Genomic DNA, 17,620 nt, shown 5'->3' with positions numbered 1-17,620 from the left:
GCGGGCGTGTGGAAGAAAAGAAGAAGAAGGGGGAACGAGGTTGAAGGTGAGGGTTGAGTTGGATGAGGATCGAGATATGAGGTGAGCTTTCAGGACTCTCCGCACCCCCCGCTGGCTCTAGGTGCGATATTTGAAAGAATCACAGCTCCCAGTGATGGGGAAGGAGAAAATTTGATGATAGTTTGATAGAACGTTCGGAGGTTGGAAGATGGTTGATGGGGGTGGGCGATGGTTGAGATGGGGAGGGTTAGAAGGTTGAAAAGAGGGTACGAAGGTTGAAGGGGGTAAGAAGGTTGAAGAGGGTGAAGAGGTCGAAGAAAAAAAGAAAACTTGGCGAGGTCGAGGGTAATCAAGGAAGATACCGACGGCCGGGCTTTATGGAAAATCCCTGGAGATCAGAAGGGGATGCTTCATTCGGTCTTTCTCCTCTTCGCTTGTTTCATTCTCCTCTCCTCTCACTCGAACTCTCAGTATTCCTCTCCATCTATTGAATCAAGTTAGTCTGGTATTCACTAACTCACTTCGACGAGCTAACATGCAGATAGGATCAATTCATCGGCGGTACGCTCCAATTGACAATCATGATCTTCGACAAAACTACCAAGAATAAACGCCGGGTCTATATCACGCTACACCACCGTGACGACTTATCCCTCCCACGCAATCGAAAGAAGATGGGCTATGGGGCCTATAACTGGGCGATTGTCATCTCTCCTAAGGTCTCAATGGGCGGCGACTGCTTTGCATACGATGTTACCAATGTCCCCGAGCCGGACTCCTTTCTCCGATTCGATTCCAACCCTAACCGCGAGTGGCGGTATCGTCAGAAGCCGCACGTCGACCCGACCAACTCCTCGACTATGGTTAAAAAGATCATGATAGGGAAGCTCCCTAACGACATCACCTACTCGCTTATCCAGTCCTTTTTAGAGTCGATTCCAATTCTTCAGAACGATACCTACCACAAGCAGACTGGGGTCAGATGGATTATACAGGCTATCCAGAAGCTCCAGGATACTGTTCTTCTCGCGGACAAGTTCAGTATCCGAATGTTCATGGACGAGGCAATCAAGCTTGCGGATGAACGCTTGCAGCTAGGGTCCTCTGTCCCGGAGATCACAGACTACACGAAGAGACCCCCGTCAACCGACTACTCCGACATTTCTATTGATTGATTGTTTTGTGTGTGCTCTGGTCGACGGGATCTAGGTGCTGTTCTGCACTCTCTTGGGTGAACTAGCTCTGGTACTCCCGCCAAGAATGAAGTGCATTATTCAGATTGACAATCCCGGGAAATTGCTTGCGTAGGGTTCTGCGCTCGCTGACCCAGGAGATAAAACTAGGGACGTATAATTTGACCCTCTCCTCACCTAGTGTCGCATTTTCGCTTACAAGACCCCTTCTTGATTCGTGCACCATGATCTCCGGATAGGCTTTAGGCGCATGAATAAGAAAAAGTTCCCTTCACCCACAGGGTTGTATTTTTGTAGTCTTTGACAAATCACGACGGCACCTCAACAAGGTTTTGCGAGTACCAGAACTCACTGCGCCCAAAACTTTAGAACATGAAGTGACAAGAAGTTTTCATTCATTCTTGGTAATTCTGGAAGTCTAAGCATCAATAATGGGGAAAGAAAACAGAATTCATCGCACAAATCGAAACGCAAAGCCATCAACAGTCTATCAATCATCATCAGGTAGGGCAGTGAGCGTAACATCGTCGAATTTCCCCAGTGCCTGCATCACCTCCAGCAAATCCCACTTGTGGATGAAGATCCCCTCTCGATCTTCGAATTCCCATATGGCTTTCTGAACTCCTTTAAAAGTATAGTCGATGGAGTACTGGCTGCGAAGGCAGAGACAATCTCCAGGCTATTATGGAGAGTCTGCTTTGACCCCCGCCATTCCTGGAATGTCTTGTCTTTCTCTCCCCTCTCACAGTCACGTCTGCTATCACGGTCCAGTGACTTCGTTCCTTTCCAGTGGCTGTTGCAGTTTGCGCAGACCAGGAAGACTTTTTCGTTCGGGTCCTCTTTTTTACGATGGAGCATTGCCCATCTTGGACTGTATAGTGTATCGCATAGCTGACATCTTATGTCAATCCCATCCAGATGAATGTTGGTCATGCGCATACACTGATCTTTCTGAAAGCACTCAATGCATAGCCTACAAAGCCATTGGTCGATTCCCTCACACCAGCTTCTACTGACCGACTTCAAGGAGCCTCTGCAATTCCAGCACTCCTTACGATCTCGAAGACTTTTGAGATTATCGTGCTTTCTCAAGCTCTTCCAGCATGGGTCACAACATCTAACAGTGTGCCACTCAATGGAACTGTCAGTGGTATTGCAATGGCGGCAATGGTAATTGCCCTCTTTCTCCGCTGTCGCCAAAGTCAAGCTTTCTAGGCGAGCCCACGCAGGACATTGGTAGGCGCCGGTTTTTTTACCGAGCTCATCTCTTATGGGCCGCCAAATGCCCCCAACCTGTGGATAGGTCCTGTCACAGTCAACACATATCCGCACAACACTTTCCTTGTTATAGATCTCCCGGGGTCGTTCGAATTTCCTGAGTTGGAAGAACGTGTAGCAAGGGTGACAATGTTTCAAAGCCTTCCTGAGTGGATGTCAGTGCCACCGAACAGTTTCCTCAGCCCCACAGTTATCACAGGGTCCAGACTTGGGAGCCTCGCACCTCCAGAGGTACTCGGGACGATCTTGACCTCCGTGATAGACAGCATAGACCCAGCGTGTCTCGCACAAGAAGATGGTTTTGAGGACTACTTGCAGCACGAAGTCAAAGAACCAGTATCTCGACTTGGTCGCCTTGCAGTTGCGACATTCTTTGGTGTCGGACTTGTCGCTAACACACTGTTTCAGCGGCAGTGCGCGGTTCAGGGGGAAAAAAGGGCTGCGCGGAATCCCACAGGCGGCCAAAGCCGCAGGGTATTCGGGACGGGTGACGACCCAACGAAGTCGCTCGACACCCGCTGGAGGCGTCATGTATGAGTCAGTAAGAAGCATCAGGACCTCTTAAACCAGGCGCCCCAGCCAGCCTCGGTCGGTACGTTTGAGGTTGTATTCGGGCATCTTCTCCGAGAAAGTTGCGACTTCCATGAAGTGCGGCTTGAAATTGTGACGAACGATGAACCGATGGCAAAAAAGGGCCCTTGAGCGTTTCCCTCCAGCTCTAGCTAGCTTTGCGGGGGCAGACATGATCTCGGAATGCTCGCCCATTCTGTTATCTCCATTAAGAGTTGATGGCCCGGGATAGACTGCATCATTTCGATGACCTTCGGTTTCATCCTCTCCAAACAACAGATAGACCACTTTGATCCACTTTTTCTCCGGGGCTTTTCTTTGCCCTCGAGGTTGCCTTTTCTTTTTCACCTTCGCTGCCATTGCCTTGTTTATTGGTGACTCCTTGTCGGTGTCCACTTGTGGCAAAGACATCAGGTGTTCCCGGCGGAGATATCGATGACCAAGAGCCGTACGTACATTCCTGGGAATCAAACTCGAAAAGATGCTACTGACCATGTCTGGGTCTGATTTCTTCAAGTTCGGAAGGAACGCAAAGTTCATCCACGCGGTTCGCTGCTTGACAGAACTCCTGGAGATAGTTTTTGCCTTGTCATGGAAGAAATGCACAATCTTCCTGATGCGCTCATCGCAGCGGTCGACGAGGGTATTTTCGTCTTCCTCAAGATCATCCTCCTCATTAGGTGAAGGGAAATTTCTATGAAATGGATCGGCTTCCTCCGGATGTGCCTCTATATGGACCACGTGCTCGTCCACAACCGTCTCGCTGATCATTGTTTCACTGACAACCTTCTCATTGATAGTTTCGTCGTTGATGGCCATTTTATTGACAACTTCCATAACCTCTCTGTTGTAGATAACATTCTTGCAATCATCATCCTCTGAATCGTAGCTGAGAGTTCTGGGATCGTCGTCTCCGAATGCTGCCATATCGTCGTCCAGGTTGTCATCCTGGTAATAGAGGTCGCTGTAAAAATCTCCGACCACCTCGCCGTCGTCGTCGTATCCATGTCGTCATTCAGGTCACTGCCAACATCCCTGGATGAATCACTGTCCGCGTCAACGAGGTGAGGACGCTCAGGTGGTCTCTTCGCCTGGGTATTTGGGTTGATGGCCTCCATATCGGAATCTGGTTCAGGCAATATATCCATTGTTCTGAGACACCAGTTAGCATGCGGTGGTATAATGGCTGACTTGGAGCCAAGGGTATGACCTACCTTGAAGGGAGTGATGAAGCCGTCGATGAGACCACTCAGGTGTGTCGTCTACTAGACATCAATCCATGGGCATTGGTGGCCAATAAAAGCTAACAAGAAGTAGTTGGGAGCTTTTGCTGAAGATATTATGGTATGTAGAGGGATGACCAATGTTGAGAGGCGGTGATTTGAAGCTTGAATAGACGACAGGTGAGGAGAGAGGGATACGATGGCAGCGATCTAGCACAGAAAGTTCTAGTAGGAGAGACAAAATTCTTTCTACAGACGCTAAAGCAATCACTTTCGGAAGGAAAACATAGGAAGGGGCCTGATTTTGCGGCATTCTGTAGCCTTTCCCTTTTCAGTATCTACGAGCGCTATCCTTCATGTTATATTACATCTGCATGAGATGACAAAAGCCAGAATTAGAGCTATAGCAGATGAGCCCAAAGTAACTATATCATGATGGGTTCTGCCAGTGGTTTTAGGGAGATCTTGCGAAAAATTCTTCGAGGTGCTTTCCTAGATCTCCTTCTAGACGTCTTTCCAGAGGTCTTTTCAGACGTATCTAAATAGACGTGTATGGCGGGTAACTTCACATGACTCGGTCACCATTGAATAAAAGCCCGTCTAGTAGGATGATCAGAATAACTGTTTGATATTCTGCATCATTGCCAGGGATTTGAAACTCTGCAGCTTCCCAGTCTACCTCTTTCTTCATGTCGCCAGATGTCCAAAGTTTCCAGTGAGATAACTTAGTACTGAGCTATTTCTTTTCTCATTTGATTCGATATTGTTGGCATTATAGAAGGCGCTGTATATGGGTGTTATCTCTCTAGTCCTTAACGAAGGTCGGAAAATCTAGGTCTGACATATCATCATACTACGTCCTAGCGACGCAAATTGATGATGTTCAGTTGTATAGACTCCCGAAACGGTATAGCGTGGGGAGCCCCACAGTAATGCCCTAAGCCCTATGTCCAGATTGGGAACAGCCATGGCGGGGTGAACATAGACAGCCACTGGCTTTACAAGACAAAAGCAATGGACTAAAGAGAAAAGAAATATCAGGAAAAAAAAAAACCGTTTTTGAAGTTTTCTCATTGCGGGAGTAATCGAAAATACTGTAGGTAGTGTTGTATGTGACTCACAAAGCCTGGGCGGCGCTCCTAATAGATCGGTCCAATCGGGCAAACCCCGCCATGACTCCCGCCCAAAATTTCGCGCGCCCCTCCGTTCTTCATCCCACCATCCACCCCGATCCCTTCCCTGCGAGCAGACAACATGGCGGATCAAAACACTGTCAAGGAGGCTGAGGCCTCCATGGCCAATCTCCAGCTTGACTCTGCTACCGGCGAGATGGTCTCCAAGTCGGAGCTGAAGAAGCGTCTGAAGCTTCGTGAGAAGGAGGCCAAGAAGAAGGAGAAGGAAGCTGCTGCTCCCCCCAAGGCCCAGAAGAAGGTTTCTGCTGAGGAGGAGGAGGCTAACCTGACCCCCAACGTGAGTGATGAAATCCAGAACCATCTGAAGGCGATTCAATCTTCGCTACAGTCGCGCTGTGTAGCTGCGCAACTGATTGATCCATTGTTTCCAATGCGCAACTTCCATGCAATGCTTCGTGTGACTAATTCTATAAATTTCTTCAGCAATACTTTGAGATCCGAAGCAAGAAGATCCAGAAGATGTTCGAAACTAAGAACCCGGACCCGTATCCCCACAAGTTCCAAGTCACCAACGACCTGCGCGAATTCCTCAAGGAGTACGAAGGCCTCCAGAAGGGCGAGCAGAAGCCCGATATCCCCATCCGCATTGCCGGTCGTGTCTACACCAAGCGTTCCTCCGGTCCTAAGCTGATCTTCTACGACATCCGTGCCGAGGGCAAGAAGGTCCAGGTCATGTGCCAGGCCCAAAACGCCACTGGCAGCGTTCCCTTCGAGCAGCAGCACGAGCATCTTCGCCGAGGTGATATTGTTGGTATCGTCGGTTTCCCTGGCCGTACTTCTCCCAAGAACCGTGACGATGGTGAGCTTTCTATCTTCGCTACCGAGGTCATTCTCCTGGCCCCGTGCTTGCACGCCATTCCCTCCGAGCATTATGGCTTCCAGGACAAGGAGCTGCGCTTCCGTCAACGTTATTTGGATCTTATCATGAACGATCGCACCCGCGAGATTTTCCGTACGCGCGCCAAGATTGTCAGCTACATCCGCAACTTTTTGGACAGCCGTGACTTCACTGAAGTCGAGACTCCCATGATGAACCAAATTGCTGGCGGAGCTACCGCGAAGCCCTTCGAAACACATCACAATGATCTCAACCAGAAGATGTACGATTTACATTGCTCGGTCGTTTGAAGTTTTGCTAACCTTTGATAATAGGTACATGCGTATTGCCCCAGAGCTGTACCTGAAGATGCTTATTGTCGGTGGCCTCGAGCGTGTGTATGAAATGGGCCGTCAATTCCGTAACGAGGGAATCGACCTTACTCACAACCCTGAGTTCACTACTTGCGAGTTCTACTGGGCTTACGCCGATTACAAGGACGTGATGGACATGACCGAGGAGCTTGTCTCAGGCTTGGTCAAGCACGTTACTGGTGGTTACGAGACCAAGTTCTACACCCAGACTGGCGAGGAATACAACATCAATTGGAAGGCTCCCTGGCGCCGGATCGAGATGATTCCCGGCCTAGAGGAGGCTACTGGCGAGACTTTCCCTCCCGCCGACCAGCTCCACACCGCCGAGACTGGCGAATTCCTCAAGAAGGTTCTCAAGAAGATGAATGTGGAGTGCTCGCCGCCATTGACCAACGCCCGCATGCTGGACAAGTTGGTTGGTGAGTTCTTGGAGAGCACTTGCATTAACCCGACTTTCATCATGAGTCACCCAGAGATGATGTCCCCTCTCGCCAAGTGGCACCGCAGCAAGCCTGGTCTTTGTGAACGCTTCGAAGCTTTCGTTGCCACTAAGGAAATTTGTAAGTCCTCTATTTCTCTATTTATCCCTTGTCTTTCTCCATTTATCCCTCTTTTCTGGACTCCAGCCTGTCCTATTCCACTCCAACATGCTCCTATGTCCCCCCTCGACCTTTTCCTACTTCACTTAACTAACAAAAATCCAGGCAATGCTTATACCGAATTAAATTCGTCGTTTATCCAGCGCGAACGCTTTGAGGAGCAGGCTCGTCAGAAGGAGCAGGGTGATGATGAGGCGCAGCTCGTTGACGAGGCGTTCTGCACTTCCCTCGAGTACGGGTTGCCTCCAACTGGTGGCTGGGGCATGGGCATTGACCGCCTGGTCATGTTCCTCACAAACAATTACAGCATCAAGGAGGTGCTGGCCTTCCCCATGATGAAGGAAGACAAGACTGCAGACCACAGCAAGTCCGCTGCGGATGCTGCTGGCAGCGTGCCCCAGTCTGAGGAGGGCAACCGTATGTTGTTAATTTCCTGCAATTTCCACGAGCCAATCTCACTAACAATGAACTTACAGCCAACAAATAATTGAACAAAAGAGGGCAAACCTAGAAGCGTTATGATTCTTCAAAGAGGAAGGGTGTGGATTGATATTGTTGATATATCACGTGATACTCACTATGTTGATGGTTGCATAGAATTTACAACTGCTAGAGAAGAAGATTTATGAACGAACAAAATAGGTATTGCAACACAAAATATCCCATTCATATTCTTTGATTTCGTTAAAAATCTTTTGCACAAGAAGAGGAGAAAGAAAGAAAGTTAGATAGAAAGCGACTCTCGAGTGTAGGTTACGAAGACTAGACAGTGGGAAACATGGGGCCTGGACGACCTCTATCCATCTAGTTGTTGGAGCTGTTTCCAGTGATTTCGAGTTTACACTTGAGACTTGAGTTTTGAGAGAGAGCATGGCATTTTCCACAGCGTTGTTTGTCCTCTTTCCTCACTACTCTGGCATAAAAAGAGTCATATCATTATATCACCTCCTCTCTTCAACCACTTTCTTTCCTCATACAACTTATTCATCTTCGCAAACTTTCAACAAAAAACATGCTTCCTCTTCCAGGCCTGTTAAAGCCGGGGCGTAGGAAGAGTTCCTTCCCTGACCCTTCAGATACCAAGAGGCGTCGGGTGTCAGACTCGCCCAGACCTCCTTTCAGCAGCCATGATATGATGATGAATCCAAAGGCACCGGTTCAGAATAGATTTCCTAGCACCCCGGTAACACCGATGGAGAGGCATCTACACCCCCCGGCCATGGACCTAACCTACCAGCCAAGTGGACCGGATCAAGATGTGAGTTGAAATATTCCTGGGGATCTGGTGTGGATAACTTCATGTTTCAACTCGGCTAACTTCCTCAAGGCCAACAAGCTCCTGGGATATTCTCCTCCCTACACTGATCCTGTATGCCCCCCTTTAAGGTTTTGATCGTCTAAAGTGGTGATTCTAATGGATACAGCGGGCTGCCCACCCTAGACTATTGCCGTATCATTTGATCAGGGGAGATACCGATAGGCACGATGAAATCAGTGAGCCTTTTCAACAGAGACGTATGGCCATACTTACCCCCGACAGACTCACCGTACATGCTAATACCCATCACCAGCAGAACCATCAACGCCTTCCCCGATCATAACACGGGTCACCAATCATGGCCAACAGCCTACACCCCTTCACAATTATCCATTCAGGACTCCCAATACTACAATCTCAATGTCATCTTTCTGGATAGCCCCTCAACAGCCAACCCGACCGCAGACTGATCCCAGAGGACCCTCTCGGCCTGAACCCAAAGGAACCCCCCAAACTCCACTACCAAATCGACCTCGCCAATTCAAAGTACCCCAGAAGGAACTCGCAGTCCAGCTAGTCGAATTCGAAGAACTAGCCGCCCACACAGCAAAATGTGATGTCTGTGACAAACGCAACACAGATGGCATGGTGCGGTGCAAACCATGCGGATGGCAATGTTGTCGTCGGTGTCTCGCTGAAAGAAGTGGTGATCGGACACATCCCAAGGCTGGGAATCTACATGTCCCAGACGACACGCCGAGATCGAACATTCAGAACATCCAGAATCCAAATCCAATCACGCCGATGACGGCCAAACAGAGTTCGAATAGAGTGCAGCGTATGGCTACGCCATATGCTAGCCCTGAGGAAGAGGCAGCTTTGATTCTTCTGAATCTGAAGAACGACAAGAGGAATGCGGGTGGAGCTACGCGTACCGGTGGACAGGTCGAGGGCCCTTCTCAACTGCCTGACCTCCCCATGGACGATGATATGGAAATGGACAGCGATGCGACTGAGCTGATGCCCGGGATGGGCAGCGAAGACGAAACGGAGGATGAGGAGGATTTACCGGATAACCTCGTGAATGTGCGTCGAAATCCTTCCCGCAGGGCGAGACCGGCTGACATGAAGGAGTGAAGGCAGGGAGACGATAAACTCTAGGCCTAGAGTAGCATGACGGGACGAGGATCTTAGCGCATCTCAAGAGTTAATGAACGATTTCACTGGAAATTTTGCATTTGCATAGACTGTTTATTTCATTTTTAGTCTTTACAATGTGTAGATAAGATACTTATACAAAAGGCTCTTGGGCTCATCAAGAGTCTGGAAATGAATGGAGATGGTATCAGAACAGCAAGGCTTTGGATCGCAAAAGTCCGCCTTGGTCAACATATTCGTACATTCAACTGCAACGACGTGCTTTATACACGCTTCATGGCCGAGGCAGTGGAGCTCGAAAGCTGCTGGCCACGGGCCTTGACAGCCATCTGCAGAAGCTTGGCTGTGCGGGAGGGGTGCCAGACACGGCTACCCAGGATCATAACCCAGGTGAGCAGGAACAAGCTACCGGCCTGGTGCGCAGAAGCAAGCGGCGTGGGGACGAGGTAGAGGAGAGTGGAGATACCAAGGGCGACCTGCATGCAAGCAAAGCCGAGAACACCGTGCATACCCTTGCGGGCCGCAGCAGGCAAGAGGCGCCTCACGGTAGGCGAGCGGCGGGAGTAGATGAAAAGAGCCACGATGGAAGTGAAGGTGGTCATGGCGAGAATGCGGTGGTCAAGCTGGACAAGGGAGGGGTTCTCAAGAATGTTGCGCCACCACAGGTCGGAGCGGTCCTCGTGGCGAGAGTAGTGAGCATCCCACAGCTCGGAGCTAGGAGGAGCAAAGCCCTTGCCCATGTAGGGGAACTCGTTGTAGATCAGACCGGCATCGAGACCTGCAACGAGACCGCCGGACATGACAGTAGTGAAGACCAGGATAGCAAGACCGGCAACGGAGCGGCGGAAGAAGGCCAGACGAGGATCACGGAGAGCCTCAAGCTGCTTGAGACCCTCAGTGGCATCCTTCATCAGACGGTGGGACCGCAGGATAGCAAGACCGTTCCAGAGCATAGCGACGTAGCAAGTAAAGGCAGCACCCAAGTGGGCAGTCAGACGGTACTGGCTCACACGGGGGTGGCTACCCGGGGCGAACAGATCATCCTTCAGGCCAGACTTGACCATCCACCAGCCGAGGAAGCCTTGGAAACCAATCAAACCAGCGATACCAGCCAGGCGCCATGCCATGGGCGTGGAGACCTTCTTCCGGGCGACAAAGTAAACGGCGGGGAGAACGAACGAGATACCGACAAATCGGCCCCAGAGACGGTGGATCCATTCCATATAGTAGATTGACTTGAACTCGGACAGGTTCATGTTCGGGTTGAGCAGTTGGAACTCGGGGGATGCGCGATACTTGGCGAACTCGGACTCCCAGTCATCGGCGTTCATGGGTGGGAGGGAGCCGGTAACAGGGCGCCATTCGGTGATACTCAATCTGTCCAGACAAAGGATTCATTAGCTTGCAAAACTCAATTGCCGTTTATTGAATGTATCAACTGGATGTACGAACCCAGATTCAGTCAAACGGGTCAGGCCTCCAAAGATCACGATACCGAAGACACTCGCTGCGCTACCCAGAAGCCAGAAGGCAACGGACTTGTCGCTGATTTTAGGGAAGCTCGACTTGGCTTTAGCAGCAGCCTCCTCAGCAACAGCACCCACAGTCGGGGCAGCCACAGATCGTCGCAGACTTGAGGTGAAGAACTGGCGGTTCTTATCGGTGAACAAGGATGATCGGCTCATGCTGGGCTTGGGCGACGGCATCGCGGCGAACCGGCGCACGGATTTGACAGCAAACCCCTGGTTTTTGAGGCATTGCCTGCAGTGGAAGAGATCTTTCGATAGACGAGGTGCAAGACTCCGCCATGCTGGCAGAGCTGAGCTTAATGAAGCCATGGTGACTGTCTGGTGGCAGCAGATGCCTTGCGGAAAGAAAATGGAAATGGCCCGTTGGTTGCGCAAATCATAAGATGTTGCGCGGGATGCCGAGCGCCAATCAGCGGCCAGGGATTTGCTCGGCGACTTCACCAGAAGTGATACAACGGGCACTTACAATGTTTAACCAAATTTGGAGAGATTATAAGTAAGAAAGCAATCAGACAATTAAAAATGAATGAATTGAATAGCCTAAATCGATTGAATAAACCAGGCCGGGGAATGATTGGTGGCGAGGTGTGATGATGTTATTGCCTGAGGCAGCAACAGCTTTGTCGGGGAGCTTCCACTCGGCGCATCCGCGCTTTGCGCATCTGCAACTATCACATTGCATGACAACACGGTGCGGAGATGTCGTACGCCGTCGAGTCCAAGAAGCGCAAATTTCATCGCGTGTTGGAATCCATTTCAAAGCCCCTCACGACCGAAAATGCCTCGAAAGCATCCACCACAGGGCCCGCCACTCCGGCCCAAGACCGCATTCCAGCCAATCTCTCGATCAAGAAGGTCCGGCTAAGCAGCAACGACACATCCGATTTTGCAGCTGTGCGCAACTCTATCCTCAAGACCTCCGGACTCGCAAGTCGAACTGCATCCCCTTCAACGACTACGCGCCCCACTTTCGCCCCTTGGGATCGTGAACGATTCCTCGAACGCCTGGAAACCTTCCGTCGCGTCGACAGATGGACCTCGAAACCTGCTCCAATAAATGAAGTTCAGTGGGCGAAGCGAGGATGGATCTGCACTGATGTGATGCGAGTCAGTTGCATCAGTGGCTGCGGCGGTTCGGTGGTGGTCAAGCTTCCGGATGAGATTGATGAGCTTGATGGATTTGATATGGAGAAAGTTCAAGAGAGGAAGGAAGTCCGTATGTTGACAAAGAGACAATCTGGGAACTTTGATTCAGCCCATTCTAACGGGGTATATAGGCGCAAAATTAGTTGAAGAATATCAGAAGCAAATCATAGAAGGGCATGGCGAGAATTGCCCATGGAGGAACAGGGGATGTGATGGTATGCCCTGCAGTCTCCCGGGAAATGTGCCTGAATCCATTCATCTGACATGTTCGCAGCTACAATACAACATCTTCCTTTAACCAATACAGAGACAGCCATATCTGGTCTTCGAAGTCGCTATCTTCATCTTGCTGAGTTGGGTGACAAATTACCATCTCATGACAGCATCCAGACCCCAGATGGCTTTGATATTGACATTCTGATGAAATCCCTACCATTAGACTGGTTCAAAGAGTCGAACCAAGCCTCGGGGACTCTTAACCCACCTCCCGAGGCCGACGGGGACACCAATGAAACCGCTCCACAGCCAGCGGCCGAGTCCCCGCAAATCATCAACCAGGCAGCCCTTGCCATGGCATTCTTTGGCTGGGACTCAACCCTCGGTGGTTCCAAAGACCTAGCTGCATGCAGGGCCTGCTTCCGCCGCCTCGGCCTTTGGATGTACAAACCAAAGGAGAACGGCGAAGTCTCTGTGTACACATCTCTAGATGCAACCACAGAGCACATGGACTACTGTCCATGGATTGACCGGTCAGCCCAGAGCGGGACCGGCAAAGCGAATGAAAAGATTGCCAATCTACGCTGTGGATGGGAAATCGTTGCCGAGGCTGTCAAGGTGAAACACCGCAGACGAGTACGTTCTATGGCCTCGGTAGATACCCTTCGTACAGAAGCAAGCACTCCCTCTGCAGAGACACCCAGTGAGGAGGGTGCTGGGGATGAAGAGACGAAAAAGGCCGCGGACCGTGAGTGGTGGGCCAAGATTCGTCGCATGAGGCAGCTTTTGACCCATAAGTCTCCTCGGCGCAAGCCTAATCATCCCAAGTGATTTGTTTTCAAGCGTTTCATTAAACTTATTCATATCTCATGTCTTTCAATGATGTGCAAGGCGTTGCGGGCATGGTGGGCATAAGTTAATGGTTCATGTTTGATATCCCAATGCCAGTCTCTCAAATTGGCTCGCGGTAATATTATTCGTCAATTTTTCACATAAAACCAGCAGTATTAACCCTGATTTCTGCGGAATTCAACTATCTTGTTGCTCGTTCTTTCTCAATCCCCTCTTCAGGAACCAGCTGAACGCTAAGAATTCGCATAATTTCGTTACTTTTGATCCAGTCTTATAGTTATTATCCACCATGTGTGCTACTCCTTTTCATGATTGCCGCTTACCGATCCCCTCTTGACGATGCCCTCTTGACGATACCCTCTTAACCGCACCTTCTTAAAGTTACGCTCAACGATACTCTCTTAAAGCTGCGCTCTGAACGTTACGCTGTCTACGTAATCCTATCAACGATACACTCTTAACGATACGTTCAACCTTTTTGTACTTGTATTTGCTTGACACTAACCAATTGCCCTGATTGTCTCCCATCGTTGCCTGCCCTGATTGTCCAGTATCCGCACTACAATACACCGTCATACGTTCTATCTTCTGCACTCCTCGCCCTAGTGCTGCACGCACAAACGATGTCAACGTGCAAAAGCCGTGGATCATTCGTTACTTGACGCTCAATTTGTGCAAAACAATCCGCAATGTGGGACTCAGGACGTGTCTGCTTCCAGGAACCGGCCTTGAGACCAGTCCCGGCGCCGCATGCCTCCCCAAATCCAGCTTCTGGTTCTTCACGCTCTGCAGCCTCACAACCTCCCAGCCTCATATTTGCCTGCTTCCTTAAGGGTTCGACCCAAGAAATCGTCACCTCATCGCTTTTTAGGCGTCACCTCGGCGTTTCTTTGGGCTTACTCATCGTGACTTAGTCGCAGGATGTTGTTTCTACTCGACGACGGGACCTGTATTCGTCGTATTGTGACGATGTGTCGTCGTGTTTCGTCGCTACGGCGATGAGGTCGTCACAAACACCGTCCACTTATTCTATAAAAGGCGCCCTTCTCTTCCCACGTCTCCTTTCCTTCTTCACAACACAACTCTCTCGTCCTCGCACTGCCTACTCTCTTCTTCCTCATATATTCGTGATCTTCATCCCGGTATATGAAGCAGTGATCATCATCATCGATCCATACTTCACGAGCCACGAGGCCTTCCTCCTCCGCATTAGGTTTCAGACCTTTCCGCTACCCTCTCTGAGTCGGTGCAAGGCTTATTTCACATCCTCACATCTTCACACCGAGACCAACTTCAACTCCTCCAATATTTCCTGTCCTGACAAGAGTCTCAGCTTCTGAAGCTTTGATCAAGAGCACTGGAGCATCTTCATCTTCCGCAGGTCTACGATAAGGCCCTTTTCCACTACTTTATCTTCCACATCACTACCTCAGCGTCTTATATCCGTCACGTCCACGCCTTCTACTTCCTCATCCGCTATACCACTACTCTACTGAGAAACCTGCGACTTGCTCTGGCAGCGGATATTCATTCGATCTGGCAGCCTACCTTCCTTTCAACAACAGACTTGATCAACCTCTCAACTAAACAAAATGTCGAACGTGCAGAAGCCAAACTCAACGGTCTCGCCTATGATGACGCCCCAGACCATGGCTACAAACGGAATGCACGACCCGGTGTCTCCGCTCAGCACCTACGATGACAGCGAAGTCTACTTGGTCGGTAGAGATGGCATCTTTAATGGCTGCAATTCACAGATCGAAGCCGACAAGGAAACCACTATGGTAGTGGTTGGTAGCGAGACAGATCAGACCACACAGAAGTTGCCTACTCAAGACCCGGGGTTGCCGCTCTGCACCTACGACGACATGGCGGCTAAAGATGGCGTCCTTGATGGCGGCAATTCTCCGGCTGAGGCCGCCGAGGACACCACTGTGGCCGAGGTTGCCAATTCGGATACCGGGTCCCAGAAGCTGCCCACTCAAGGTGATCTTCCTCTCCCTGATGAACAGGCTGCGTGTTGTGCTACGGACTCTCTTGATTCCCCCGGCTTCGAAGATGGCAATGGACAAGATGGCGAATCTTTCGCCAGGCCGGTCATCCACGAAGCTGCGCAAGGTCCGAATGATCCCGCTGCGCAGAGCGAGAATATCACCGAGCAGAACCATAAGCCCGCCAATGATCATCTGGGCTACGCCGATTACCGTGCTGAGGAAGCTGTTTCAGACTCTGGCTCTCGCATCCCGCCCAAATTAGACCCTGCCAGCTCTTCGGTCAAGGGTACACAGTCCACCAAGAGACTAACAAAGGCAACTATTGATCCCGACGATCTTCCGAGCAAAGACGATGAATTGAGCGAAGCGCAGATTGCGAGCCTCTGCTACCAGCCTCCAAGAGTCCGTCAGGCTTACACCAGATACTTTGCGAACGCTGGGACTATCCGCGCTGCATACGCTAATATCCTGATGGAGCGGCTTCCTAACGGTGAACTGCGTTTTCCTGAGGACGTTCTCAGATCCTGTCTACCAAAGTGGAAAGGCTGGAAAGACCGTTTGGGGTCATCTCAACCCGGAGACTCGGCGCAAACAGGTTCGGGTCCCAATCGCAAGCGAAAAGGGGCAGCAACCCCCGCCAAACGCTTTGCTGATGAGGATATTGAGCCTCCGAAGAAGACCAAAAAGCCAAATGTGTCAAAGAACGAGAAGAGCAAAGAGCCGCCTCCTGATCTGGACAGCAATTATCTTAATCTACGTTCCTCGCTGGAACCTCGTCATCAGAGTCTGCGTTTCGTTTCTGTGATTACTCCTGGTACGGCGCTCTCTAGGGGACTCCCACCTAGCGCCATTTCATCTAAGCCTCCAACGGCCCCCCAGGCAGGCTCTTCCGAGTCTTTTCCCAGCGAAGCATCGAAGACCCCCTACTCACAACAGCCTAAGGTACAGAATCAGCCCAGCCAAATCGCTGCGTCAAACATCAACCCTTCGGCTGTCCCTAACTTGGACGAACCGCGCGTTCACAACCATGGCAACTGTCAGCTACTGGATCCAAATCATCTGTCTCAATTTGCCCAGTACCTCACAGGTCAAATCCAGCAACTGGACCTTGCCATCGTCAGCATTGCGCACGGAGCACATGACCAAGGCCGTCGTTATGCCTTACGGCGTCTACGCGATGTCTTGATTGACTTACGTGACCTGTGCGTGGACATGGAGATCGAGCTGCGAAGTCGTACGGTCACAAAGAGTCGAGACAACATGGACGACCTTTGATCTGACTGATCTTGCGAAATCAACGCATACGGTTTTTCTTGTTGTTTCACATTTGCATTATCAAGCAACTTTACTTGCAAAGTACTAACCGTCTCTGCCGTTCCTTCACGCGTATTATCGGATCCTCCACCATCCTGCAGTCGCTCAAGTCGAGAAGTGTCAAACAAGGTTCTCGATATTCGATGAATCCGGTTGTTTTCGTTCATCTGGTTTTTTTTCGTTGTTCCGCGTCTGCATCATCAGATCCTCTCTCGGCACCTGTCGTGCGGCTCGACGAACATCGCGACTACTGGGCTGCCACAAGAGCTGGTAGGGCTTTGTTTTTGCTATCAACTGCTTCTCACACTTCCATGGATAGGTCTGGCAGCAGGATTACAAGCCTTTGCTTCAGGTTGAGAACATACTGCACACCCTGTGACCTCATCGCGCTATTCTGCTGTCGCGCAAGACAATCAGTGGTCAACAGATGTTCTCAAAATGCGATGCATCTGGGTTTTTCGTTGGATCACGGATTTTTCGTCGGTATATTTTCAAAGGACTCGTGAATGGTACACCTGGAATGCCGAATACAAGTCAATCGTTGGATCACGGTTTTGTCGCTGGCTTCACGGTTTTTTGGTCAAATCCCGGTTTTTCGATGTTTCACATTCGCATTATCAGATCCTCTCTTAGTTTCTCCTGCTATCGGCCAAGATTAGCAGCGGTCAAACAAGGTTCTTGATAGGCGATGCATCCAGTCTTCTTCTGTGTTTCGCAATTGCATGGTTTGGAATTTTGCTTGAAAAGGAAAAGTCGAAAGCCCCAAAAAAAGTGATTATTGTCTGCATCCATTTGGATGATAGTTTGCAAAATGCATTTGTATTTGTTTTATTTACCCGGGCCCTATGCACCGATATATCGTAGCCAACTGTATGATTTTATGAGAACTAGATATCGTACCTGTTG

General features: G+C 50.2%; 7 protein-coding genes across 7 annotated transcripts; 5 read left to right on the top strand and 2 right to left on the bottom strand.

Annotated features, from left to right (window-relative positions):
- Positions 1-581: 581 nt before the first annotated feature.
- N7473_002944 (uncharacterized protein) lies at positions 582-1,175 on the top strand (the record flags this gene model as incomplete). The annotated part of the gene is made up of 1 exon (XM_057148884.1): positions 582-1,175. One exon carries the CDS (start codon positions 582-584, stop codon positions 1,173-1,175), a length of 594 nt encoding a protein of 197 aa, XP_057012538.1.
- A 1,452-nt stretch (positions 1,176-2,627) lies between these two features.
- On the bottom strand, positions 2,628-3,968 carry N7473_002943 (uncharacterized protein; the record flags this gene model as incomplete). Its single annotated transcript, XM_057148883.1, has 2 exons — positions 2,628-2,989; positions 3,068-3,968. 2 exons carry the CDS (start codon positions 3,966-3,968, stop codon positions 2,628-2,630), a joined length of 1,263 nt encoding a protein of 420 aa, XP_057012537.1.
- Positions 3,969-5,450: 1,482 nt separating this feature from the next.
- Positions 5,451-7,938, top strand: N7473_002942 (lysine--tRNA ligase KRS1). The gene is made up of 4 exons (XM_057148882.1): positions 5,451-5,734; positions 5,881-6,557; positions 6,610-7,208; positions 7,353-7,938. Exons 1-4 carry the CDS (start codon positions 5,519-5,521, stop codon positions 7,736-7,738), a joined length of 1,878 nt encoding a protein of 625 aa, XP_057012536.1. The 5' UTR covers positions 5,451-5,518; the 3' UTR covers positions 7,739-7,938.
- A 987-nt stretch (positions 7,939-8,925) lies between these two features.
- On the top strand, positions 8,926-9,642 carry N7473_002941 (uncharacterized protein; the record flags this gene model as incomplete). The annotated part of the gene is made up of 1 exon (XM_057148881.1): positions 8,926-9,642. One exon carries the CDS (start codon positions 8,926-8,928, stop codon positions 9,640-9,642), a length of 717 nt encoding a protein of 238 aa, XP_057012535.1.
- A 284-nt stretch (positions 9,643-9,926) lies between these two features.
- Positions 9,927-11,525, bottom strand: cox15 (cytochrome c oxidase assembly protein cox15; the record flags this gene model as incomplete). The annotated part of the gene is made up of 2 exons (XM_057148880.1): positions 11,116-11,525; positions 9,927-11,040 (listed from the first exon to the last, which is right to left on the bottom strand). Exons 1-2 carry the CDS (start codon positions 11,499-11,501, stop codon positions 9,927-9,929), a joined length of 1,500 nt encoding a protein of 499 aa, XP_057012534.1. The 5' UTR covers positions 11,502-11,525.
- A 366-nt stretch (positions 11,526-11,891) lies between these two features.
- Positions 11,892-13,385, top strand: N7473_002939 (uncharacterized protein; the record flags this gene model as incomplete). Its single annotated transcript, XM_057148879.1, has 3 exons — positions 11,892-12,408; positions 12,470-12,553; positions 12,613-13,385. The coding sequence occupies 3 exons, from the start codon at positions 11,892-11,894 to the stop codon at positions 13,383-13,385; spliced, it is 1,374 nt and encodes a 457-aa protein (XP_057012533.1).
- A 1,613-nt stretch (positions 13,386-14,998) lies between these two features.
- On the top strand, positions 14,999-16,675 carry N7473_002938 (uncharacterized protein; the record flags this gene model as incomplete). The annotated part of the gene is made up of 1 exon (XM_057148878.1): positions 14,999-16,675. One exon carries the CDS (start codon positions 14,999-15,001, stop codon positions 16,673-16,675), a length of 1,677 nt encoding a protein of 558 aa, XP_057012532.1.
- Between the last annotated feature and the right edge of the window lie 945 nt (positions 16,676-17,620).

The sequence above is a fragment of the Penicillium subrubescens genome, assembly GCF_028828155.1.
Source record: "Penicillium subrubescens strain IBT 31985 chromosome Unknown utg000002l_segment0_segment0, whole genome shotgun sequence".
Taxonomy (NCBI): domain Eukaryota; kingdom Fungi; phylum Ascomycota; class Eurotiomycetes; order Eurotiales; family Aspergillaceae; genus Penicillium; species Penicillium subrubescens.
This window is presented reverse-complemented; position numbering and strand designations above follow the sequence as displayed.

Excerpts from the sequence above, each read along its gene's own strand:
- N7473_002942 (XM_057148882.1), top strand. The coding sequence starts at position 5,519 with ATGGCGGATCAAAACACTGTCAAGGAGGCTGAGGCCTCCATGGCCAAT. Across the intron at positions 6,558-6,609 it reads AATGATCTCAACCAGAAGAT|GTACATGCGTATTGCCCCAG; the intron begins GTACGATTTACA and ends CTTTGATAATAG. Across the intron at positions 7,209-7,352 it reads CGTTGCCACTAAGGAAATTT|GCAATGCTTATACCGAATTA; the intron begins GTAAGTCCTCTA and ends ACAAAAATCCAG.